The sequence below is a fragment of the Elephas maximus genome, chromosome 11, assembly GCF_024166365.1.
Source record: "Elephas maximus indicus isolate mEleMax1 chromosome 11, mEleMax1 primary haplotype, whole genome shotgun sequence".
NCBI classification, from domain to species: Eukaryota; Metazoa; Chordata; class Mammalia; order Proboscidea; family Elephantidae; genus Elephas; species Elephas maximus.
The window spans coordinates 109,722,858-109,748,617 of NC_064829.1; the positions used below are offsets into that span (position 1 = coordinate 109,722,858).

A 25,760-nucleotide genomic window follows, 5' to 3' on the forward strand; every position below is an offset into this window, starting at 1 on the left:
ACCTCCAACGCAATGTTGAATAAGATAAAAGGCATCCTTGTCTGTTCCCGATCTCAGTGGGAATGCTTTCAGGCTCTCTCCATTTACGGTGATGTTGGCTGTTGGCTTTGTATAAATGCCCTTTATTATGTTGAGGAATTTTCCTTCTATTCCTATTTTGCTGAGAGTTTTTATCATGAATGAGTGTTGGGCTTTGTCAAATGCCTTTTCTGCATCAGTTGATAAAATCATGTGATTCTTGCCTTTTGTTTTATTTATGTGGTGGATTACATTAATTGTTTTTCTGACGTTGAACCATCCCTGCATACCTGGTATGAATCCCACTTGGTCATGGTGAATTATTTTTTTGATATGTTGTTGAATTCTATTGGCTAGAATTTTGTTGAGGATTTTTGTATTTACATTCCTGAGGGATATAGGTCTATAATTTTGTTTTCTTATGGTGTCTTTACCTGGTTTTGGTATCAGGGATATGGTGGCTTCATAGAATAAGTTTGGGAGTGTTCCATTCTTTTCTATGCTCTGAAATACCTTTAATAGTAGTGGTGTTAACTCTTCTCTGAAAGTTTGGCAGAACTCTGCAGTGAAGCCCTCTGGACCAGGCGTTTTTTTTGTTGGGAGTTTTTTGATTACCTTTTCAATGTCTTCTTTTGTTATGCGCCTATTTAGTTGTTTTACCTCTGTTTGTTTTAGTTTAGGTAGGTAGTGTGTTTCTAGGAATTCATCCATTTCTTCTAGGTTTTCAAATTTGTTAGAGTACAATTTTTCATAGTAATCTGATATGATTCTTTTAATTTCAGTTGAGTCTGTTGTAATATCACCCATCTCATTTCTTATTTGGGTTATTTGCTTCCTCTCCTGTTTTTCTTTTGTCAGTTTGGCCAGTGGTTTATCAATTTTGTTGATTTTTTTCAGAGAACCAGCTTTTGGTCTTGTTAATTCTTGCAATTGTTTTTCTGTTTTCTATTTCATTCAGTTCAGCTCTAATTTTTATTATTTGTTTTCTTCTGGTGTCTGAGGGTTTCTTTTGTCACTCTCTTTCTATTTGTTCAAGTTGCAGGGATAATTCTTTGATTTTGGCCCTTCTTTTTATATGTGTGCCTTTACTGATATAAATTGCCCTCAGAGCACCACTTTTGCTGTGTCCCAAAGGTTCTGATAGGAAGTGTTTTTATTCTCATTGGATTCTATGCATTTCTTTATTCCATCCTTAATGTCTTCTATAATCCAGTCTTTTTTGAGCAGGGTATTGTTCACTTTCCAAGTGTTTGATTTCTTTTCTCTGCTTTTCCTGTTATTGACTTCCACTCTTATCAGCTTAAGGTCAGAGAAGATGCTTTGTAATACTTCAATGTTTTGGATTCTGCTAAGGCTTGCTTGGTGACCTAATATGTGGTCTACTCTAAAGAATGTTCCATGTGCACTAGAAAAGAAAGTATAGTTGGTTGCTGTTGGGTGGAGTGTTCTGTGTACGTCTGTGAGGTCAAGTTGGTTGATTGTGGCATTTAGATCTTCAGTGTCTTTATTGAGCTTCTTTCTGGATGTCCTGTCCTTCACCGAAAATGCTGTGTTGAAGTCTCCTACTATTATTGTGGAGCTGTCTATCTCACTTTTCAATGTTGATAGAGTTTGTTTTGTGTATCTTGCAGCCCTGTCATTGGGTGCATAAATATTTAATATGGTTATATCTTCTTGGTGTATTGTCCCTTTAATCATTAGATAGTGTCCTTCCTTATCCTTTCTGATGGATTCAACTTTAAAGTCTATTTTGTCAGAAATTAATATTGCCACTCCTGCTCTTTTTTGATTGTTTGCTTGATATATTTTTTTCCATCCTTTGAGTTTTAGTTTGTTTGTGTCTCTAAGTCTAAGGTGTGTCTCTTATAGGAAGCATATAGACGGATCTTGTTTTTTAATCCATTCTGCCACTCTCTGTTTCTTTATTGGTGCATTTACTCCATTTACATTCAGGGTAATTATGGATAGGTATGAATTTAGTGCTATCATTTTGATGTCTTTTTTTGTGTGTTGTTGACAGTTTCTTTTTCCCACTTAATTTTATGTGCTGAGTAGATTATCTTTATATACTGTCCTTTCGTCATATTCATTGTTGTTGATTTTGTTTCTGCTGATGCTTTTTTTTTCTTGTATTTTATTTTGATGAGTAGGATAGTCTGTCTCCTTTGTGGTTACCATATTATTTACCCCTATTTTTCTAAATTTAAAATTAACTTTTATTTCTTTGTATCGCCATATCTTCTTCTCCCTATGGAAAGGTATGATTACATTTCTTAGTCTATCTTTATTATTTTAATGTTGTCTTCTTTTATATAGTAACATCGCTTGTACCCTGCTTTGAGGTTTTTTTTTTTTTTTTTTTTTGTAATCTTGCTTTGTTTTTTTGTATTCCCCTGCCTGGGTTGACTTCTGGTTACTCTGCCCAGTGTTCTAGTCTTGGTTTGATACCTGATATTATTGATTCTCTAACCAAAGAACTCCCTTTAGTATTTCTTGTAGTTTTGGTTTCGTTTTTATCAATTCCCTAAACTCCTGTTTATCTGAAAATGTCTTAATTTCACCTTCATATTTAAGAGACAGTTTTGATGGATATATGATTCTTGGCAGGCAATTTTTTTCCTTCAGTTTTTTAAATGTGTCATCCCATTGCCTTCATGGTTTCTACTGAGTAGTCCAAGCTTATTCTTATTGGCTGTCCTCTGTAGGTGACTTTTCGTTTATCCCTCGCTGCTCTTATAATTCTCTATCTTTGGTTTTGGCAAATTTGATTATAATATGTCTTGGTGACTTTCTTTTGACATCTACCTTATGTGGAGTTCAATGAGCATCTTAGATAGATATCTTCTCATCTTTCACGTTCTCAGGGAAGTTTTCTGCCAACAAATCTTCAACAATTCTTTCTGTATTTCCTGTTATCCCTCCCTGTTCTGGTACTCCAATCACTCATAGGTTATTTCTCTTGATAGAGTCCCACATGATTCTTAAGGTTTCTTCATTTTTTAATTCTTTTATCTGATTTTTTCTTCAAATATATTAGTGCCAAGTGATTTACTTTCAAGTCCAGAAATTCTGGCTTCTACTTGCTCAATTCTGCTCATCTGACTTTCTATTGAGTTGTCTACTTCTGTAATTTTATTGTTAATCTTCTGAATTTCTGGTTGCTGTCTGTCTATGGATTTTTCCAGCTTGTTAAACTTTTCATTACGTTCCTGAAAAATCTTTCTAATTTCTTCAATTGCTTTATCTGTGTGTTCCTTGGCTTGTTCTGCGTAACACCTCATTTTCTTCCTGATGTCTTGAAGGGTTCTGTATATTAAACTTTTGTATTCTGCCTCTGGTAATTCCAGGAATGCACTTTCATCTAGAAGATCCCTGGATTCTTTGTTCTGAGAGTCAGTTGAGGTGGTCATGGTCTGTTTCTTTATGTGACTTGATATTGACTGTTGTCTCCGAGACATCTACAAGTTATTGTATTAGTTTATGCTTGCTGACTGTGTTGTAGCTTCTTGCTTTGTTTTGTTTTGGTATACCCCTATGGGTTGCTTGAGTGAGCTAGCTTGATTATTTTCACCTTTGGAGCTCTGACGTCCTGTCTCCAGATGGCTAGAGCTGTTATCAGGTATATCATTCTAGGAGTCCATTCACTTTTCTTGTATGAATTCAGCTCAGGTGTCCAGGTAGCTGATCATCAAGTGTGTGTTACAGGCTCTGTCCTACCTTCTTAGAGGGGCAGGGGTGATTGGCATATATACCAATATCTGATTGCAGCAGGGGGTCACGCTCTGAACAAGGCAAGAAGCTGAGAACTGACTCCCAAGTGTCTCTCAGGAAAGTGCCTCCCTGTTCCCTAGAGAGTGCAGGTGGGTGTGTTCCGCAGACGGACCATGGGCACCCAAAGTTTTTGTTTGTAAGGACTGGGAGATACCAGTTATCTCTGGACCCGTCGCGGGTGGCTGGGTGACCTGAGTGGAGCTACCAGTCCTTAGGTCCCTGATGTGGGTAGGTGAAGACCTTGTTTAATAGGCAAAACAATGTCAAACATCAAACACCCACCTCTCCACCACACAGCTGAGAGGGTTGGAGTCTGCCAACAAGGGCCTATTCTCATGAAATAGGCCCACACAAGTCCATGCAGAAGGGAAAGGTGCTGAAAGTCCACAGACTGTTTATGCCTGGACAGGAGCCACTTCTGTCCTGAGCTCCCCCAGTTAGTGGAGCAGGCAAATTATCTTTTCCCCAGTTGCGAATTTTTTCCTTCCCCAAGGCCGGGAGGATGGCTCTAGGTGCTCAACAGGGCCTATCTCAGGGCTCAGGGAATTCAGTCACTGAAGCTGACTTGGGGCTGGTGGGGGGGGTGCATTAAAATATACCCAAGCACTTAGCTTTTGCCTAGAGCGCTGTTTTCCTCTGGTTCCAGAGGTATGAGTAGGCTGTGTGGCTGACCGATTCTTTCTGAGGAAACTGCAGCTAAAAGCTAGTACCAGCCCACCGCTGCCACCGCTGCCCCTCTGGGAATGGTGCCTGAGGGGTCCCTGCAATTCAGGTCCAGTAACTCCTCTCCACATCTGAACGGTCTCTTCCTCCCCCTGCCCCTCAGTTGGTTTTCTAAGCTTGCCTTTGAAGCTTAGGGCTCCCAGCCTGTCACAAATATACTCGTTTCACTTTTTTTTTCAGGTCTTTGTTGTAAAGAGGGCTCGCCAGAAGTGTCTGTCTATTCCGCCATCTTGGCTCCGCCTCCCCTTCCATCTTCTTTTGATGGTTCCTGCGTCATTTAACATTTTCCCGTAGAATCTTTCGGCATTGCAACTCGAGGCTTGAATTTTTTTCTTCAGTTTTTTCAGCTTTGGAAATGCTGAGCATGTTCTTCCCTTTTGGTTTTCCATCTCCAGCTCTTTGCACAAGTCTTTATAATACTTTGTCTTTCTGAGCTGCCCTTTGAAATCTTCTGTTCAGTTCTTTTACTTCATCATTTCTTCCTTTTGCTTTAGCTGTTTGATATTCAAAAGCAAGTTTCAGAGTCTCTTCTGACATCCGTTTTGGTCTTTTGTTTCTTTCCTGTCTTTTTAATGACTTCTTTCTTCATGTATGATGTCTTTGATGTCATTCCACATCTCATCTGATCTTAGGTCATTAGTGTTCAACGTGTCAAACCTATTCTTGAGATGGTCTCTAAATTCAGGTGGGATATACTCAAGTTCATACTTTGGCTCTCGTGGACTTGTTCTAATTTTCTTCAGTTTCAACTTGAACTTGCTTATGAGCAATTGATGGTCTGTTCCACTGTCGGCCCCTGGCCATGTCCTGACTGATGATATTGAGTTTTCCATCATCCCCTTCCAAAAGATGTAGTCAATATGATACCTGTGTATTCCAGCTGATGAGGCCCATGTGTATAGTCACTGTTTATGTTGGTGAAAAAAGGTATTTGCAATGAAGAAGTCTTTGGTCTTGCAAAATTCTATCATGTGACCTCTGGCATCATTTCTATCACCAAGGCCATATTTTCCAGCTAGGGACCCTTCTTTGTTTCCAGCTTTTGAATTCCAATCACAAGTAATTATCAATGCATCTTGATTGCATGTTCAATCAATTTCAGACTGCAGAAGCTGGTAAAAATCTTCAATTTCTTCATCTTTGGCCTTAGTGGTTGGTGTGTAAATTTGAACAATAGTGGTATGAACTGGTCTTTTTTTGTAGGCGTGTGGATATTATCCTATCACTGATAGCGTTGTACTTCAGGACAGATCTTGAAATGTTCTTTTTGGCAATGAATGCAGCACCATTCCTCTTCAAGTTGTCATTCCCAGCATAGTAGGCCATATGATTGCCCCATTCATAATGGCCAATACCAGTCCATTTCGTCTTGCTAATGCCTAGGATATCGATCTTTATGCATTCCATTTCATTTTTGATGATTTCCAGTTTTCCTAGTTTTTCTAGGCTGTGATTATTAATGGATGTTTGCAGCTGTTTCTTCTTCTTTTGAGTAGTGCCACATCAGCAAACAAAGGTCTTGAAAGCTTGACTCCATCCACGTCATTAAGGTCAACTCTACTTTGAGGAGGCAAGTCTTCCCAGTCATATTTTGAGTATCTTCCAACCTGAGGGGCTCACCTTCCAGCGCTATATCAAACAATGTTCCACCACTATCCATACGGTTTTCACTGGCTAATTCTTTTCAGAAGTAGACTGCCGGGGACATGTGGAGTAAGAGACCAAAAGTTTCAGAGAAGAGAGCATGCTAGAACGGGTCTCATTCGTAAGATGGAAAATCCACCAGCCGACTAGGGTGGCCAGTGAGCAAGCACCTCACTGATGAAAGGGACACTAGCATCACTGAGAATCTAAGTGTTGTCCATCATCTGTAGGCCAGGCCTGAAAATAGGAGAGGCTATTACAGAGATGGGCTCCATAGCAGCCACAGGGATGACGGGATCCAGAAATAGAAGAAACCAGCACTTAACCATCAGAAGCAAAGTGGATGGATGTAATTCCTCTAACAGGCATGAATATCAGAGTGCAGGAAGGACAGTGACCTGCAGAGATCACTGGGGATGGTTCACAGAACATGGTGGTCCCAGCAACAAGATAAATGGATGACAAACAAAGGTGCACTTAATATACATGGTCAAGAGACGAAGAATGGAGATGCAGTTACCGCAATATAAAGTCATTGTCATGGATTAAATTGTGTCCTCCAAAAAAATATGTGTCATCTTGGCTAGGCCATGATTTCCAGTATTGTGTGATTGTCCATCATTTTGTCATCTGATGTGATTTTCCTCTGTGTTGTAAATCCTACCCCTATGATGTTAATAAGGCAGGGTTACAGGCAGTTATGTTAATGAACCAGGACTCAATCTACAAGATTAGGTTGTGTCTTAAGTCAAAGTGTGGGATTGGGAGGAGCCAAGATGGAGGAATAGACAGGTGCTTCCGACGAGCCCTCTTTACAACAAAGACCAGAAAAAACAAGTGAAACGAGTATATTTATGACAAGACAGGAGCCCTGAGCATCAAAGGCAAGCTTAGAGAACGAACTGAGGGGCAGGCAGAGGAAGAGACGGTTCAAAAGCAGAGAGGAGTTACCAGACCTGAATTGCAGGGAGCCCTTAGGCACCATTCCCAGAGCAGCGGCGGTGGGCTGGTACTAGCATTAGGCCACACTTTCCTCAGAGAGAAGCAGCCAGCCACACAGCCTACTTTCACCTCCAGAACCAGACAAGAACAGAGTTCTGGGCAAAAGCTAAGTACTTGTGTATATTTTAACGCATCCCCCCACCCCCAAGCCAGCTTCAGCAGCTGAATTCCCTGGGCCTGAGATAGGCCCTGTTGAGCACCTAGAGCCATCGTCCCAGCCTTGGAGAAGGAAAAAAATTGCAACTGGGGAAAAGATAATTTGCCTGCTCCACTAACCGGGGGAGCTCAGGACAGAAGCGGCTCCTGTCCAGGCATAAATGGTCTTTGGACTTTGAGCACCTTTCCCCTCTGCATGGACCTGTGTGGGCCTATTTCATGAGAATAGGTCCTTGTTGGCAGACTCCAACCCTCTCAGCTGTGTGGTGGAGAGGTGGGTGTTTGATGTTTGACATTGCTTTGCCTATTGAACAGTGCTTCCTTAAATAGCTAGAAATAGAACTACCATACTATCCAGCAATCCCACTCCTTGGAATATATCCTAGAGAAATAAGAGCCTTTACATAAACAGATATATGCACACCCATGTTCACTGCAGCACTGTTTACAATAGCAAAAAGATGGAAGCAACCAAGGTGCCCAGCAACGGATGAATGGATAAATAAATTATGGTATATTCACACGATGGAATACTACACATCAATAAAGAACAGTGAGGAATCTGTGAAACATTTTATAACATGGAGGAATCTGGAAGGCATTATGCGAGTGAAATTAGTCAGTTGCAAAAGGACAAATATTGTATAAGACCGCTATTATAAGAACTGAAAAAATAGTTTAAACAGAGAAGAAAATAATCTTTGATGGTTACAGGAAGGGGGAAGGAGGGAGGGTGGGAGGGAGTGTTCACTAATTAGATAGTAGATAAGAACTACTTTAGATGAAGGCGAGGTCAGCAGAACTGGACTAAACCAAAAGCAAAGAGGTTTCCGGGATAAATCGAATGCTTTGAACGCCAGCGTAGCAGAGGCGGGGGTTTGGGGACCATGGTTTCAGGGGACATCTAAGTCAACTGGCACAATAAAATCTATTAAGAAAACATTCTGCATCCCACCTGGGAGAGAGGGGTCTGAGGTCTTAAACGCCTGCAAGTGGCCAGCTAAGATGCATCACTTGGTCTCAGTCCACCAGGATCGAAGGAGAATGAAGAATACCAAGGACACGAGGCGATTATGAGCCCAAGAGACAGAAAGGGCCACAAAAACCAGAGACCACATAAGCCTGAGACCAGAAGAGCTGGATGGTGCCCGGCTACAACCGATGACTGCCCTGACAGGGAACACAACAGAGAACCCCTGAGGGAGCAGGAGAGCAGTGGGATGCAGACCCCAAATTCTCATCAAAAGACCAGACTTAATGGTCTGACTGAGATTGGAAGGACCCCAGCAGCCATGGCCCCCAGACCTTCTGTTGGCCCAGGATAGGAAACATTCCCAAAGCCAACTCTTCAGACATGGATTGGACTGGACAATGGATTGGAGAGGGATGCTGGTGAGGAGTGAGCTTCTTGGATCAGGTGGATACTTGAGACTATGTTGGCATCCCCTCCCCGGAGGGGAGATGAGAGGGTAGAGGGGGTTAGAAGCTGGCGAAATGGACACAAAAAGAGAGAGTGGAGGGAGAGAACGGGCTGTCTCATTAGGGGGAGAGCAATTGGGGGTACATAGCAAGGTGTATATAAGTGTTTGTGTGAGAGACTGACTTGATTTGGAAACTTTCACTTAAAGCACAATAAAAATTTAAAAAAAAAAAGTGTGGAATTGGATGCCTGCTAACAAGTACCACTGATGACAAGGACCTTAGTGACAGACTCAGCTCTAGTAATCAGCAATTTAAAACAAAGTGTAAGAGCTCTATAGCCTCAGGGACCATCCACAACTGTAAATACTCAGGGATCTGCTGTATCTATGGTGGTTTTAGGGATCCAGTGGTCTTAGGCATGCTGGACATAGTCTCCAAAGTTATTATACTTTGTGCTTCCTTCTAACCCATGTTGATGGAGGTGTCTGTGGTATAGATGGAGCCCTGGTGGCGCAGTGGTTAAGTATTCGTCTGCTAACCAAAATGTCGGTAGTTAGAATCCACCAGCCGCTCCTTGGAAACCCTATGGGGCAGTTCTACTCTGTCCTATAGGGTTGTTATGAGTTGGAATCGACTCAAATGCAACAGATTTTTTGTTTTTTTGTGGTATGGAAAGATGCTTCGTGCATCCTCTGGCAAGACTTAATAGGAGAGTTGCAGCGCAGAGCCCTAAGGTTCTGGACCAAGGTCATGCCTCCTGCAGCAATTAAATAAAAAAAAGGAAAGAACGCTCCTGAAATACTTCTAAGTCTTGGTATTGGTATTGTTTTTGTTTTCATTTCAAACTTAAATTATAGTTTAATGTAAAAAATTAATATTGCCTCTGTGTCTTTTCCCTGACAGTATTGGTTTCCTACAGCTACCGTAACAAAGTACCACAAACTTAATGGCTTAGAACAAGACAAATGTATTATCTTACAGTTCTGGAACTTAGAAGTCTAAAGTCAAGGTCTTGGCAGGGCTGCATTCTCTCTGGAGGCTCTAGGGGGCCTCCTTGTCCTTTCTGACTTCTAGAGGCTGCCCACATCCCATGGCTCATGGGCTCTTCCTCACATCACATCACTCCGACCTCTTGCTTCTGTTGTCACATTGCCTTCTCCTCCGCTATGTCACATATCCCTCTACCTCCTTCTTATAAGGACACTTGTGATTATATCTAGGGTCCATGCAGATAATCCAGGGTAATCTCATCTGAAAATCCTTAAATAACCCCTTCTGCCATATAAAGTAACATATTCGTATGTTCCAGAGATTAGGACCTGGATATCTTTGAGGGCTGTTGTGGATTAAATTGTGTCCCCCAAAAAGATATGGCCAACCATATGGCTGACACCAAGATAGTGCCGGAAAACAGAGGATTATCTTCAAGCCTTGAGATCTAATGAGATTTGCCCTGCCGGGTTTTGGAGCTGCTTGGTACCCATAACCCCGTTTTTCTCTCAAATTTCTTCCTTTTGGAATGGGAATGTCTACATTACGCCTGTTTCACCATGGTACCTGGGAAGCAGATAACTTGCATTCTACATTTCACAAGTGCACAGATGGAGAGGAATTTTCCCCAGAATGGAAAACACCTAGAGTATCACTCCTACTTGACTTAGATGGTTCAGAAGACGAGATTTTGGACCGAGAGTGGATGTTGGAATAGCCTAAGACCTTTGGGAATGCTGGAATGGGGAATATATTTTGCATATGGGAAGGATATGAATTTGAAGGGGGGACAAGGGGTAAAGGGTGGAATGTTATGAATGGACTTGTGTCCCCCAAAAACATATGTTGAAGTCCTAACTCCTGAACTGGTGAATGTGACCCTGTTTGGAAATAGGGTTTTTCTTTTTCTATGTTACTGAGATCATACTAGAGTACGATGGTTTCTAAACCTAATCCCTTCTGAATGGTTTCTTATGAAGGGGAGGACAGGCACAGACACACGCACACACACACAGACACACACGGGGAGGACTGACGCCATGTGGCAACAGAGATGGATGCATCTACAAACCCAGGAACACTAAAGGTTGCCGGCAGCTACCAGAAGCTGGAACCCTGGTGGCACGGTGGTTAAGTGCTATGGCTGCAAACCAAGAGGTTGGCAGTTCAAATCCACCAGGTGCTCCTTGGAAACTCTATGAGACAGTTCTACTCTGTCCTATAGGGTCGCTGTGAGTTGGAATAGACTTGATGGCAGTGGGTTTGGGGGGGTGCTTCTTTTTCACTAGAAGCTGAAAGAGACAAAGAAGAATCTTCCTCTAGAGCCAGTGTCCTGAAATCAGACTTCTAGCCTCCAGAACTGTAAGAAAATAAATTTCTGTTCTTTAAAGCCACCCAGTTGCGGTGTTTTTGTTTGTTTGTTTGCTGTAGTTTGTTTTTATGGCAGCACTAGGTTACTAAGACAGGGGCCGTTATTCAGTCTACCACACTGTCTGTCCCCTGCTCACCAGAACTTAGAGTTCCCCCTCTCCCCTTCACCGCAGCCCCCGTGTGGGAACAGAAAGTCTCAATGCATTCTGTAAGGGTCTGCTTCCTCAAAGAACCCCAAAGACGGGATCCTATCCCTGTTTAGTTCGGTCTTTCGGAAGTTCACGGGTCTGCAGCAGCTTGTGTTGGCGCCACCTGGCGGACGTAGGGCTCCACAGCCGGTGTGCATCCAAACCAAACCGAACCCGTTGCCTTCCAGTCAATTCTGATACATAGCGAGCCTATAAGACAGAGTACAACTGCCCAATAGTGTTTCCAAGGCTGTAATTTTTATGGAAGCAGACTGCCACATCTTTCTTCCCTGGAGAGGCTAATGAGTTCCAACCACCGACCTTCCAGTTGGCAGCCAAGCTCTTAACCAGGGCAGTGTGTAACCAGTAGTAATGTAAGTCACATGTGTGATTTTTTTTTTTTTGACAGAATCTTTTTTTTTTTAAATTTTTGTTGTGCTTTAAGTGCAAGTTTCCAAATCAAGTCAGTCTGTCACACAAAAACTTATATACACCTTGCTACATACTCCCAATTGCTCTCCCTCTAATGAGACAGCCCACTCTCTCCCGCCACTCTCTCGTTTCGTGTCCATTTCACCAGCGTCTAACCCCCTTTACCCCCTCATCTCCCCTCCAGGCAGGAGATGCCAACATAGTCTCAAGTGTCCACCTGATCCAAGAAGCTCACTCTTCACCAGCATCCCGCTACAAATGTGATTTTTAAATTTTCCAGTAGCCACCTTGAAAAAGTGAGAAGTAGGTGAAAATAGTTTCAATAATGTATTTTGTTTAATCCTATGTACAACAACGAAACACTGCCAGTCCTGTGCCATCCTCACAATCATTGCTGTCTAAACCCATTGTTGCAGCCACTGTGTCAATTCATGTCATTGAGGGTCTTCCTCTTTTTCACTGACCCTCTACTTTACCAAGCATGATGCTCTTCTCCAGGGACTGGTCCCTCCTGATAGCATGTCCAAAGGACATGGGATGATGTCTCACCATCCCTGCTTCTAAGGTGCATTCTGGCTGTACTTCTTCTAAGACAGATTTGTTTGCTCTTCTGAAAGCCCATGATATATTCAATAATTCAAGCCTCGAGTTACATTACTGAAGGATTATATGGGCAAACCATTGAATGATTCAGGGAGTATCAAAAGACTACAGAAGGCCTACAGAGTCACTGTACCAGAAAGAATGGGCTAACGTTCAAACATTTCAGTAGGGACCACAGTAGGGCTCTCAGCCCCTGGGTATCAGTGTCAACTTGAACTCTGTGTAAAGAGCTCTCAAATGATCTGGGTATTGCCCTTTCCACAGTACATGATTGCCAAAGTAAATGGCTGTAGGTTCCTTCAGAGGTGTACTGGGAAATCACAAAAGTGTACGCTTGCCTTGGTGTTGTAGAGTCCTTCCTCATGAAGACCCAGCCTCTTTATCAGCCAAAAGATTCTGGGTCTTTGGACTGTTTCATGTCTTGAAACTAGGCAAGGGATCATGACTTTATACTGGGATAGCTGAATCTCCATTCTTCATCTATGACTGTGTATATTAAGTGACACCCTTGTTGGTTGTCCATATATCTTGTCACTAGGACCACCATGTTCTATAAACCATCTCCAGTGATCTCTACAGGTCACCCTCCTTGCCAGACTCTGATATTCATGCCTATTACAGGGATTGCATCCATCCACTTTGTTTCTGATGGTTATATGCCGGCCTCTTCTATTCCTGGATCCTATCATCCCTGTGGCTATGATGGAGCCCAGCTTTATAACAGCATTTCATATTTCAGCCCCAGTCTACAGAAGATGGACACCACTTGGATTCTCAGTGATGCTACTGTCTTTTTCATCACTGAAGTGCTTGCTCACTAGCCACCCTAGTTGACTGGTGGATTTTCCATCTTATATAGGAGACCCATTCTAGCATGCTCACTTCTCTGAGCCTTTTGGTGCCTTACTCCACATGTTCCACAGAAATTCTGATATCTGTATTTCATTTAATAGGGAAGCTTACCATCCAAGACACAACAATTGATCTCTATTCATCTGGAGCAACAGAGGAAGAAGGAGAGTCAGGATATGGAATGTGTGGCTAATTGCATCCATGAACAATTGCCTCCTTTGCCATGAGACCAAAAGAACTGGATGGTGCCTGGCTACCATAATTGAACACTTTGATCAAAGATTCTGTAGAAGGAGGAAAATGCAGAACAGAATTTCAAATTCTTATGGACTCCAGGCTCTCTAGAGCCATGGAGCCTGGATGAGTCCCTGAATTTATTGCCCTAAGATAATCTTTAAAACTTAAACCAAAAATAGCCCATGAAGTCTTCTTAAAACCAAACAATAGTTTAGCTTAACTAGTAAAGAATGTCTGCCTTGAGCATTGTGCTCTTTCAAGATCTATTTATATACGATTAAATTGACAACAGCAACTCAAAAGATTAGATAAGAAACTTAGGGAACAGTGACTTTATGTTAATGGGGGAGGAACAACTCAGAAAAGGAGGGTGAGAATGGTTGCACGATTGAAAGAATATAATCGATGTCACTGAATTCTACATGTAGAAGTTGCTGACACTGCGGCTGCACGTGAAGGGACACCTGGAGCTACCAGAAGCTAGGAGAGAGGCACGAAGAGATTATCCCTCAAGCTTCAGAAGGATTCAACACAACTGACACCCACAGTTCTTCAGAACTGTGAGAAAATAAATTTGTTTTGTTGAAAGCCACCCACTTTGTGGTGTTTTGTTATGAAGCTCTAGTGCAGTGCTATGGATTTCTCTTTCTACATGGCCTTTCTGTCCTTGGGTTTATAATTCTGACAAAAATTATTGTCTGGGCCACAATCTTGCAGGGAAGTGGTTGATTACTATGCAAATGTTGTTGCTGTTATTAGGTGCCATCGTGTCGCTTTCAACTCATAGCAACCCTGTGTACGACAGAAGGAAACACTGCTGAGTCCTGCGCCATCCTCACAATCATTGTTATGCTTGAGCCCCTTGTTCCAGTCACTGTGTCAATCCATCTCGTTGAGGGTCTTCCTCTTCTTTGCCGACCCTCTACTTTACCAAGCATGATGTCCTTCCCTAGGGACTGATGCCTCCTGATAACATGTCCAAAGTATGTGAGACGTAGTCTCGCCATCTTTGCTTCTAAGGATCATTTTTCCAGAACAGATTTATTGTTCTTTTGGCAGTCTGTGGTATATTCAATATTCTTTGCCAACACCACAATTCAAAGGTATCAGTTCTTCTTAGGTCTTCCTTATTCGTCTTCCAGCTTTCACATGCGTATGAAGCAATTGAAAACACCATGGCTTGGGTCAGGCGCACTTTAGTCTTCAAGGTGACATCTTTGCTTTTTAATACTTTAAAGAGGTCCTTTGCAGCAGATTTGCCCAATGCAATTCACATAATTTTTTACAGTATATTGTAATAATTGTTCTATTCTATTATCAGTTATTGTTGTTAATCTCTTAACCTAATTTATAAATTAAACTTTATAATAGGTAAGTACGTATAGGATAAAACATAGTATATATAGGGTTTGGTTTCAGACAACCACAGGGATCTCGAAAAGAATCACCCATGCATAAGGGATGATTACTATAGATAGGGTCGCTATGAGTCGGAATCAACTTGATCGCAACGTGTTTGTGTTTTGTGGGGGGGTTGTTTTTTACTACTGTTTAAGATGACGCCTTTGTGTGGTCACATGTGCTGGGGTGTATCAAACTCCCCCCACCCAGGCCCAATACTTGCAAAGAGTTGCTACTGTGATAGCTAGTATTTTAGTTTGGTTTGGTTTTGCTTGTCTTGTTGTATTTTCCAAGTATCCCCAGCATCTGAACAGTGCCCAGCACTTAGCAAGCACTCAGTAAACATTTGTGGAAAGAATGAAAAGTGTAGCCCTGGGCAGACGGTCCTGGGCACCAAATCCCAGCCTCATAGCCCATCTTACCAATCAGTAGCCATATTTTAATGCCAGGTGCTGTGCCGGTGCTTCCAATGTGAATCTTTACTCAGCTCCTCGAGGTGGGTACCATAAGCATCCCTATTCACCCGTAAAGAAACTGAGGCTGAGAGAGGTGGTCACTTGCCCAATACAGAGCTCGCAGATGCCAGATCATCCAGTGCCCTGACCTCTGACCCCCAGAGAAGCCCACAACTTTAACGTCTGACCCACCGGGACCCAAGTACCCATGCCTCTGACCCTCAGAAACCAGTCAGCAACCCTCAACCTCTGACCTATATGGACAAAGATACTTAGACCCCTAACCTCTGACCCTTGAAGACCCAGGCACCCAGGTCCCTGTTCTCTAATCCATGGGACCCAGCCCCTAAAATCCTGGCCATTAGTCAAAATAACCCTAAACATCTGATGTAGTGTGGGCCAGAGATGTCTGTATTTTCTCAGGCTGACACGGTAGCACAGATGACAAATGAGGGGCTCAGGATATTTGGCATGGAGGACCAGCAATGCTGGGTGTAGCAGACAGGCCTGGCCCCCCACACCCCAAACACACAGCCTGTGCTGAGGCCAGGTGGGACACCTCACAGACTCTGCTCCCTTGGGCAACAGGAGCCACCTCCCTTGAACATGTCCATGTGTGTGCATACATGAGATTGACCTATGTCTTAGTCTGGGTTCTCTAGAGGAGCAAAACCATGAGATATGTACATATAAAAAACCAAATCCATGGCCATCGAGTCCATTCCGACTCATAATGACCCTATAAGACAGAGCAGAACTGCCCCATAGGTTTCCTAGGAACAGCTGGTGAATTCAAACTGCCGACCTCTTGGTTAGCAGCCGTAGCTCTTAAGCACTACATCACCAGGGTTTCCTCTCTGTGTGTATGTTTGTGTGTGTGTGTGTGTATATATATATATATATATATATATATATATATATGTATGTATAAAGAGAGAGAGATTGATCTACTTCAAGGAAATGGCTTACAACTGTAGGGGCTGGCAACTCCCAAATCCATAGGTCAGGCAGCAGGCTGTTGTCTTCTGCTGGCTCACAGGATTGTGGGGGGCTGGCAAATCCAAAATCTGCAAGTCAGGCAGCGGGCCAGAGACTTCTGCAGGCTTACAGCCCAAGATCCTTAGGTCGGGCGACAGGAAGAATTCAGGGTCGAGAGAAAGTGAGCTCTGCCAGAAGGTGAGTGGTTAAATGCTCGGCTGCTAAACAAAAGGCTGGTGGTTCAAACACAGCAGCCACTCCACGGGAGAAAGGTGTAGCAGTCTGCTTCCATAAAGATTATAATCTTGGAAACCCTATGGGGCAGTTCTACTCTGTCCTATAGGGTCACTATGAGTTGGAATCGACTCAACAGCAATGGCCAGAACACCATCCATTTATAGTCTGGAGGTAGACCATACCCCCTAAGGAAACTCTTCAACTGATTGGTTGATCACATCAGATCACATTATGGAAGGTAATTACATCACATCACATCACATTACATTACAGTGCAGTACAGCACAGTACATTACAGAACAGCAACCAGTCCAGTGTCTGCCACACCACTGAGAGTCATAGCCTAGCGAAGTTAACACATAAAATTGGCCACCACAGCCTGCACACGCTTCCCCCACACACAGTCAAGCTGTAATATTCACACATGTGATCTTCCACCAAATGTGCTTCTAGTCTGCATCTCAGTCCTCCAGCCCCCAAGCCAGTGCCCTAAGCCCTGTCCTGGACACCTTCCTCCCGCCCAGCCCTACTGATCAGCCTCCACAGCCTGTCCACTGTCCACTGTCCTCCTGAGCCTCCCTCCACTAGGATCTCCTCCCATCCCTACCACCCTGCCCTGGTCCAGCCCCATTTTGCCCACCTGGCTCACCACCTCAATCATATCTTTTTTCGAGATATAATTTATATACCATAAAATTAACCAGTTTAAAGTGTTCGATTCAGAGGTTTTCAGCATATTCAGAGATTGTGCAATGATCACCACTAATTCCAGAATATTTTCATCATCTGAAAAAGAAACCCAGAGAATGTACCCATTAGCAGTCATTCTCATTGCTCCCTCCCAACCACCATTTTCGACCCTTCTAAAGGTTGGTTGGCGGTTGGAGTCCACCCAGAGGCACCTTGGAAGAAAGACCTGGCAATCTACTTGAAAAGATCTCAGCCACTGAAAACCCCTGTGGAGCTCAGTTCCACTCTGACACGCACAGGATCACCGTGAGTCGAAATCAGCTCCATGATCAGTGGTAATCCACCCTCCACATGGCAGGCTGAGGAAGTTTTCTTGTTAAATTCAGATTCTGATTCCATAGATCTGGGGTGGGACCTGAGATTTAGCGCATCTGACAAGCTTCCAGGTGAGGCGTGGCAGTTAGTTTTTTCCAAAACTGACCACTCCAATATTCCCGGTCCCACAAGCTATTCCAAAACCTTGCACTTCCCCATCAAAAGGTACAGGCTGGACTGGAAGGTGGCGGAGGGGTACGCAGAAAAGCTGGTAATAGGGAACTCAGGGTTGAGACGGGAAAGTGTTGACATGTCGTGGGGTTGATAACCAATGCCATAGAACAATGTGTGTACTAACTGATGAGAAACTGGTTTGTTCTGTAAACCTTCATCTAAATTACAATTAAAAAAAGAAAAAGAAAGGTGCAGCCTGTGTTTCCCCTCCCCCTGGACCCAAGCAGGACTTTGTGATTGCCTCAACAAATGGAAGGCAGTGAAAGTGACCCCATGTGACTTCTGAGGATAGGTCACACAAGGGGATATGACTTCTGCCTGGCTCTCTCTCTCAGGCCCTTGCCTTTGGAACCTACCTACCACATAGTGTGGAAGTCCAATCTAGCCACATGGAGAGGTGACATGAAGAGGGACTGAGGCCCCCAGCCAACAGCCAGTATCAACTGCCAGACATGTGAGTAATCATGCCCTTGGATGACTCTAGCTGAGGTCCTGGACATTGTGAAGCCAAGGTGAGCTGTCCCTGCAGCTTGCAGAATTGTGAGCAAAATAAATGTGACATTGTTTTAAAACTACATATTGAGTTGTTTCTTATGCAGCAATAGACAACTGTAACAATACTGAAGCTGCTGGCCCATAAACAAACACTTTGAGTAGCAAAGAGCTAGACCACTCCAGGACCCCCATAGCCTAAGGTCCTTTGCATATACTGTTTTTTCACTTGTTATACTCTTTCCATTCTTCTTCTTTGCCTGGCTCATTTTTATTTGCCTTTTTTTTTTTTTTAATTGTGCTTTAGGTGAAAGTTTACAGTTCAAGTTAGTTTCTCATACAAAAATTTATACACACATTGTTATGTGACCCTACTTGTAGTCCCTATACTGTGACGGCACACTCCTCCTTTCCACCCCGGGTTTCCCGTGCCCATTCAGCCAGCTCCTCTCCCTTTCCGCCTTCTCATCCCACCTCCAGACAGGAGCTGCCCATTTAGTCTTCTGTATCTACTTGAATTAAGAAGCACTCTCTTCACCAGTATTATTTTATGTTTTAGAGTCCAGCCTAATCTTTGTCTGAAGAGTTGGCCTCAGGAATGGTTTTAGTTCTGGACTAATGGAGAGTCCAGGGACCATGTCTTCTGCAGTTCCTCCAGTCTCAGCCAGACCATTTAGTCTGGCCTTTTTACTAGAATTTGAGTTCTGCACCCCACTGTTCTCCTGCTCCATCAGGGACTGACTGCCTGTTGTGCTCCCTGTCAGGGCAGTCATTGGTGGTAGCTGGGCACCATCTAGTTCTCCTGGTCTCAGGCTGGTGGAGTCTGTGGTTTATGTGGCCCTTTTTGTCTCCTGGGCTAATATTTTCCTTGTGTCTTTGGTGTTCATTCTCCTTTGCTCCAGGTGGGTTGGGATCAATTGGTGCATCTTAGATGGCCGCTCACTAGCTTTTAATATCCCAGACATGTCTGGCTCATTTTTACATGTTCCTTCAGTTCTCCTCCAAAAACCTTTTTGCCTCCTCTGGGTTTCCTGTGCCTGTGTCCCCTCCCTGATCCCTATACTCTCTTGTCCCAGCCCTAATCCCCCTGCCTGCACCTCCCCCATCCCAACCCCATCCCCTCTGCCTGCACCTTCCCCTTCCCAGCCCCGACCCCTCTGGCTCTCCCTGTCACCTGTGTGGTAATGGGTCTCTCCATCTGCTGGGCTGAGAGCCCCAGAGGGCAGGCACTGGCTTGGTTAGTGCCAGGTGGAGCTCAGTGAATGGAGTGCCAATGACAGTAGTGGTGGGCTGGCTACATCCACCCAAACTCCCTGAATATTTCCCCCATAGATGTCACCTCTGTGACCCAGGGCATGGTTCACGGCAACTGCCACACAGATAAGATCAGAGAACACCCACATGCTTGTCTTGAATGGTGAGCCCTCCTCCAAGCCAACACCCAGCCTCCTGTCAAAAAGACCTTCCCCCATCTCTTTCTTCCCAAGAGACACAGTAGCTTGGCATTTGTGAAGCATGACCCTGGGGCCACAGAGCCTGACCTCCTCATGTCTGATGATTCCCACTGCTTCCGAGGAGACACTTGGGATTCCCCAGCTTCTGTCCAGAGCACCAAGTGTGGGAGAGGAAGCCCTGCTCACTTGCATGCTCTGTGGGGTATCTTTCTCCTACCCTGGGTGCTAGGTTTGACTTTCAACATCCCCCCAAGCCCCACAGCAGAGTTCCCAGCCTGCTGCATATCTGGCTCAGGTTCGCAAAGGGGGACAATGTTGGCCATGGAGCCTGAGCCCTACCCCTGCATTGTACCCCCCAGTCCTGGTGACCCCATTGGTCAAAAAGAAGCAGCTTGAGTTTTCTTTTTTTTTTTATATCATTTTCATTTTTTTTAATTGAGGTAAAATTCACATAACATACAATTAACCATTTAAAGTGTACACTTTAGTGATGTTTAGTACATTTGCAATGTTGTGTAACAATCACCTCTCTCTAGTTTCAGAACTATCTACTTTCCTCACCTCAAAAGAAAATCTGGCACCCATGAAGAGGTTAATCCCCATTCCTCTCCACCCCCCACCAGCTCCTGGCAACCACCAACCTACTTTCTGTCTCTATGGATTTGTCTACTCTGGAAATTTCATACAAATAGAATCATACAGTATGTGACCTTTTGTGTCTGGCTTCTTTCACATCATTAGCATAATGTTTTCAAAGCCTGCCCATGTCCTAGCATGTATCAGGACTTCATCCTGCTTCGTGGCTGTGTAATATTCCATTGTGTGGGTATTGCACGTTTTGTTGGTCCATTCATCAGCTGATGTACATTTAGGTTGTTTGCACATTTGGGCTATTGTGAATAGGAGCGGGTTGTTTTTAAGGAGAACGACCTCAAGGACAGGGACCCAACATCTCTTCTGCAAACTTCTCACCTGTCTGCAACATCCTCACTCCCAACTAGAAAATGCCTTGTTTGGTGAGTAGCATCTGGGGTCTTAAAAGCTTGCGCGTGGCCATTGAAGATACTCTAATGGTCTCACCCTGTCTGGAGAAAGGAAGAATGAAGAAAATCAAAGACACAAGGGCAAGATCAGTCCAAGGGACTAATGGACCACAACTGCCCAGCCTCCACCATATTGAGTCCACCACAACTAGATGGTGCCCAGCTACCACCACTGACTGCTCTGACAGGGATCACAATAGAGGGTCCCAGACAGAGCTGGAGAAAAATGTAGAACAAAAATCTAACTCATACAAAAAAGACCAGACTTATTGCTCTGACAGAAACTGGAGAAACCCCGAGAGTATGGCCCCCGGACACATTTTTAGCTCAGTAATGAAGTCATTCCTGAGGCTCACCCTTCAGCCAAAGATTAGACAGTCCCATAAAACAAAACGAGACTAAAGGGACACATCAGCACAAGGGCAAGGACAAGAAGGCAGGACGGAACAGGAAAGCTGGTAATGGGGAACCTAAGGCCGAGAAGGGGAGAGTGTTGACATGTTGTGGGGTTGGCAACCAACATCACAAAACAATATGTGTATCAATTGTTTAATGCAAAACTAATTTGTTCTGTAAACCTTCATCTGAAGTACAATAATAAAAAAAAAAAGAATCTTAAAAGTCCTCATTAAGTGATAATAGCTATTACTATACCAAAGTGCAAACAAATAAAGAAGCCCAGGGTCTTGAAGATCATTTTCAAAAAAAAAAGAAATTCCTTGATAAAGAATTACAAAAACATCCATGTGTGGTTGTCCTCACCAGACATGGTTTTATGAATGCTCAAATGTCTCCACAGAGATGTGTTCCCTCAGGCTGGAGCCCTCACCTGCTATCCTGGACATCTTTTCTACATTTGTGGCCCAGGGCAGTAGTCATTTGCAAACTCTTACTTCTGGTCTGCAACCAACCACAAACATTTGCCCGTCTTCTGCAGGTGGAGATTTGACATGTTTGCAACACATCTGTGAAAACATCTGTAAATTTGGCAGCTCACATTCCCACACCCACTGTAAAAACAATGTGGGGGTGGAGTCTGATTTCCTTTCTCATCACAAGGGAGGAGAATCAAGATTAACAGCCCAAGGCTGATTCCTATGAGGCAGAGGTCAGACATGCCTCCTCTCTCCGCCATCATTACCAATTCTGACACCAACTGTCCCTCCCACGGCTCTCTCTACTTTTCTGCTGGGTTTGATAATTCATTGCAATGGCCACACAAAACTCACAGACAATACTCACGATTATGGGGTTTATTAGGGAATTAACAGGTTACAGTTCAAGCTCAGGAATACTCAAGATACAGTTTTTCCATCAGGATAGCCTCTTTTCAGCTGTGCTCACAGGCACACCTCTCTCTGGCCCTAGGCCTCTGCCCTGCTCAGGCAAGTATTAAAAAGCTCTTTTAGCCCCTGCCAGTAAGTCCCCAGAGGCACTTCAAGCACTCAGCTTTCTCCCTCTGTGGGCTGAGATGTTCACTGCATGGTCTCCTGCCGGTCTCTCCTGCCACCACTTCTCACTGTCTTCAGAGTTCTCTCTCCTGGCTCCAGGAGCTTCTCAAGACAGGGATCTCGGGTCCAAAGTACACACTCTGTGCTCCTGGCTCTTCTTCCTTGGTGGTGGTAGGATCCTCTCTCTGCTTTGGAATTGACTCTCTTTTAAGGCAAAACTGACCAATCCCCTTGGTGGGCCACCATTGCCTTATTTGCACAGTTACGAGACCATAGCCACACAAAATCGATCCATTGCACTGCACCCACACTTTATTTTCAGATGTCTGAAATAGTGCTGTGCAAGAAAAATACAATGGGATTATCTAGAATCGGTAAATGCACAGAGACAGAAAATAGATTAGAGGTTGCCAGGGGTGCAGGGCAAGAAGAAAGGGGTATGGTGTTTCTGTTAGGGGTGATGAGAATATTCTGGAAAGAGATGGTGGTGGTGGTTGCATAACAATGTGAATGTAAGTAATGCCACTGAATTGTAGACTTAAAAATGGTCAAAATGGCAAATTTTATGTTAAATATATGTTACCACAGTTAAAAAAAAAAAAACTACACATGCATTACGTAGAATGTAACCAATGTCACCGAGCAACTTGTGCAGGAATTGTTGAATGGGAACATAAACTACTGTGTAAACCTTCACCAAAAACACAATAAAATATTATTCTAAAAAATACGATGAGAGCTACGTATGTAATTCTAAATTTTCTAGCAGCTGTGTATTAAAAAAGCGAAAAAAATAACAGGAGAAATTAATTTACATAATTTTAATCTCATATATAATTTATATATACATAAAATATGATAACATTGCAACATGTAATTAATAAAAAATTATTGAAATGTTTTACATTCTTGTTATCATACTACGCCTCTGAAATTGGTGTCTTTCACACTTCCAACACATCTCAGTTTGGACTAGCCATGTTTCAAGGGCTCACTATCAATATCACATGTGGCTGGTGGCCACCGTATTGGACAGTGTTGATCTAAAACCTTATTTGCAAGAATCTGTATCATATTTGCAAAGAGCCACATGTCCCAGGCAAGCATCGGCTTCTCAGCTGCAAACCTCTGTGTATCGCCGGCAACACGCTCACGGCTTATCTGCAAATACACCTGCAACTTCTCTGCAAAACTTTCCACATCACCTGCAAACAGGGCCACAGCTCTCATCCAAGACCCCTGCAGAGGAAGCACTTGCTCAAGGAAAAGGTATTGATTCCAAATCTTGATTTGACCTGCAAATCCTACCTTCTTCTTTGCATAAATGTCACCTCATTGAAAACACACGGGGAGGAGTCAGATAGTCATCTCAAAGTCAGGGAGGCCTGTGGCTGGGCAGGAAGGCTCCAGGTCTTCTTCCTCCTGCTTCCACTGGGGCTCTTCACCCTCCTCATCTTCCTCACTGCTCTCCTCCTCCTCTTCCAGTTCCTTCCGCAGTGCCCCCATCTCGAGCGCCAGGCTGCACAGCTGGTCCAGCAGCTGGGTATCTACTCGGCGGAGGTTCCCCTGCCAGTGGGAAGGGGAAGTTGTGGGCATTCCACAGCAAAAGGCAAGGATTGGCATGCTGACCCAGGACCTGGGGGGAGCAGGTCCCCCTCAAGTCCTGACCCGAAGCTCTGGGGTGAGGGCCTCAGTGTGTCTCTGGACCTCAGGCCCTGATCTGTCAGCCTGCTTCTGACAGTATCTCTTGATCTCTGCCTGTCTCTCATTTCAGCATCCCTCACCATCTCCACCTCTCTCTCTGTCTGAGTCTGTCTCCTTTGTCTCTCTTATTATGTCTCCCTCTTTCATTATCGATCTCTGTCTCCATTTGTCTGTCTCTACATCTTTCCATGTCCTGTCTCTCTGTCTCTCCACTTCTCTGCCCCTGATCTCTCTGTTGCAAACATTTTGTCGCTTTGCCTCTGTTTCTGCTCTCAGTCTCTGCTTTCCATCTCTGTCTCTTTCTTGGTCTCTCTGTATCTCTTTATTCTTGTCTCTCACTCCTTGGGGCTATGTCTCCATCTCTCTCTCCGCCTGCCTCTGCCTCTATTTCTCTTTATTCCTGATTCTCAATTGCTGACTTTTGATTTCTGTCACTGGCACTTTCTATTTCCAGACTTCTCTCTCTCCATCTCTCACCCTCCCCCCACCCCATTCCCCCATCCGCACCCCCCACTCACCAGCTCCTCCCAGATCCACAACAGCCTCTCCCTGGCACCGTCAGTGTCCGTCTGTGGGAGAACGAGGGCCTGGCCAGGCCTCTCCATTGGGGGGACCCCCCTCAAAGCCCTCGGGGGTGGGCCCAGCTCCAGGGGCACCAGCCCAGCCTGCCTCATCTGCTTCCACTGCTCCATAGCCTCTGAGCAGTGGCCACAGGGAGCAGGAAGTAGCAAGGTCCAGAGTGACCCAGCTCCCTGAGGAGCTGCGGCTGGAGGGAGTGAAGGGCAGCCAGGCGGGGCCAAGGGGGGCTGACAGAGGCGTCCCAAAGTTCATTCTCCAGGGAGAGTCAGCCAGCCTCATGTGTTCTGTTTCCTTCTTAAGTCTAACCTCAACTCTGCTCACAAGGGTCCAACCCCAGCCTCTCGCACTAAGGTCAAAGTTCACCTCATCCTGCCTCTTCCCAGTACCTGCCCAAGCCTGGCCCCTCCTGGGCGCCCTGTATCTGTTGATGTCTGGCTTCTGGACTTCTCCTGGGTCCCTCCCACCTCAGGTCCTTCGCACTTACTCTTTTATTTTCTTTTTTTAAAATAATATTTTATTGTGTTTTCGGTCCTCTGTACTTACTCTTGCCTTTGCCTTGAGTATTCTTCCCCCAGATCTCTGAGTGGTTCTTTCCTTACCCTTCACCTCCACTTAAATATCCCCTCTTCGGAGAGGCCTTTCCTGATGGCTCCAGGGCCCAGTCACTCCCTATTGTACTACTTGCTTTTTATTTGATTCTTACCAAACACTATCTGTAGTCCTGGCGGCGCAGGGGTTAAGAGCTCCGCTGGTAACCAGAAGGTCAGCAGTGCAAGTCCAACAGTCACTCCTTGGAAACCATATGGGGCAGTTCTACTCTGTCCTATAGGGTCACTATAAGTCAGCTTGCTCACTCATTTGTTTTTCATCTAGCCTCTCCCCACCTGGAATGTTGACCCCCTGAGAGAACGATGGGTCTGTCCTGTTCCCCGTGGTAACCTCAGCACACAGAATAATGCCTGCCACGTGGTAGAGGCTAGGTAAATATTTGTGCAATGAATGAATGAATAATTCTATCCACAAGACTTCACATCGAATCTTCATGCTGAGAGCTCCAACCTGAAGTTTAACACCTCACAATGCTAGTCTCACCTCAGTAGGAGGGAAAAACGGTACATTACATGAAGCACTGCCCACCCTCTCCTAGGGAAAGGCCCAGAGTCATAAGAGCTGTGCAAAGGGCACTCTGAGCAATCCCTAATCCAAAAGATACTTGTGCCTTTAAGAAAACAAAACCGGTTGCCCTTGAGTAAATTCCAATTCAAGGCGACCTCATGTGTGTCAAAGTAGAACTGTGCTCCACAGGGTTTTCAATAGC

General features: G+C 44.3%; 1 protein-coding gene across 2 annotated transcripts; it reads right to left on the reverse strand.

The window, feature by feature from the left end:
• Positions 1-23,288: 23,288 nt before the first annotated feature.
• Positions 23,289-25,311, reverse strand: ERICH4 (glutamate rich 4). 2 transcript variants are annotated; one of them, XM_049901915.1, is made up of 2 exons: positions 24,382-24,555; positions 23,289-23,725 (listed from the first exon to the last, which is right to left on the reverse strand). In XM_049901915.1, exons 1-2 carry the CDS (start codon positions 24,553-24,555, stop codon positions 23,516-23,518), a joined length of 384 nt encoding a protein of 127 aa, XP_049757872.1. In that variant the 3' UTR covers positions 23,289-23,515. The 2 variants fall into 2 exon arrangements, 1 of the variants encoding a protein (XP_049757872.1); XR_007519380.1 differs by lacking the exon at positions 24,382-24,555 and adding an exon at positions 25,146-25,311 and having other exon boundaries at positions 23,637-23,725.
• Between the last annotated feature and the right edge of the window lie 449 nt (positions 25,312-25,760).

What these genes read in the sequence shown, in the direction of transcription:
- ERICH4 (XM_049901915.1), bottom strand. Translation starts at nt 24,555, where the DNA reads ATGGAGCAGTGGAAGCAGATGAGGCAGGCTGGGCTGGTGCCCCTGGAG. An exon ending in TGTGGATCTGGGAGGAGCTG is followed by an intron (nt 23,726 to 24,381) that starts GTGAGTGGGGGG and finishes TCCCACTGGCAG; the next exon opens with GGGAACCTCCGCCGAGTAGA.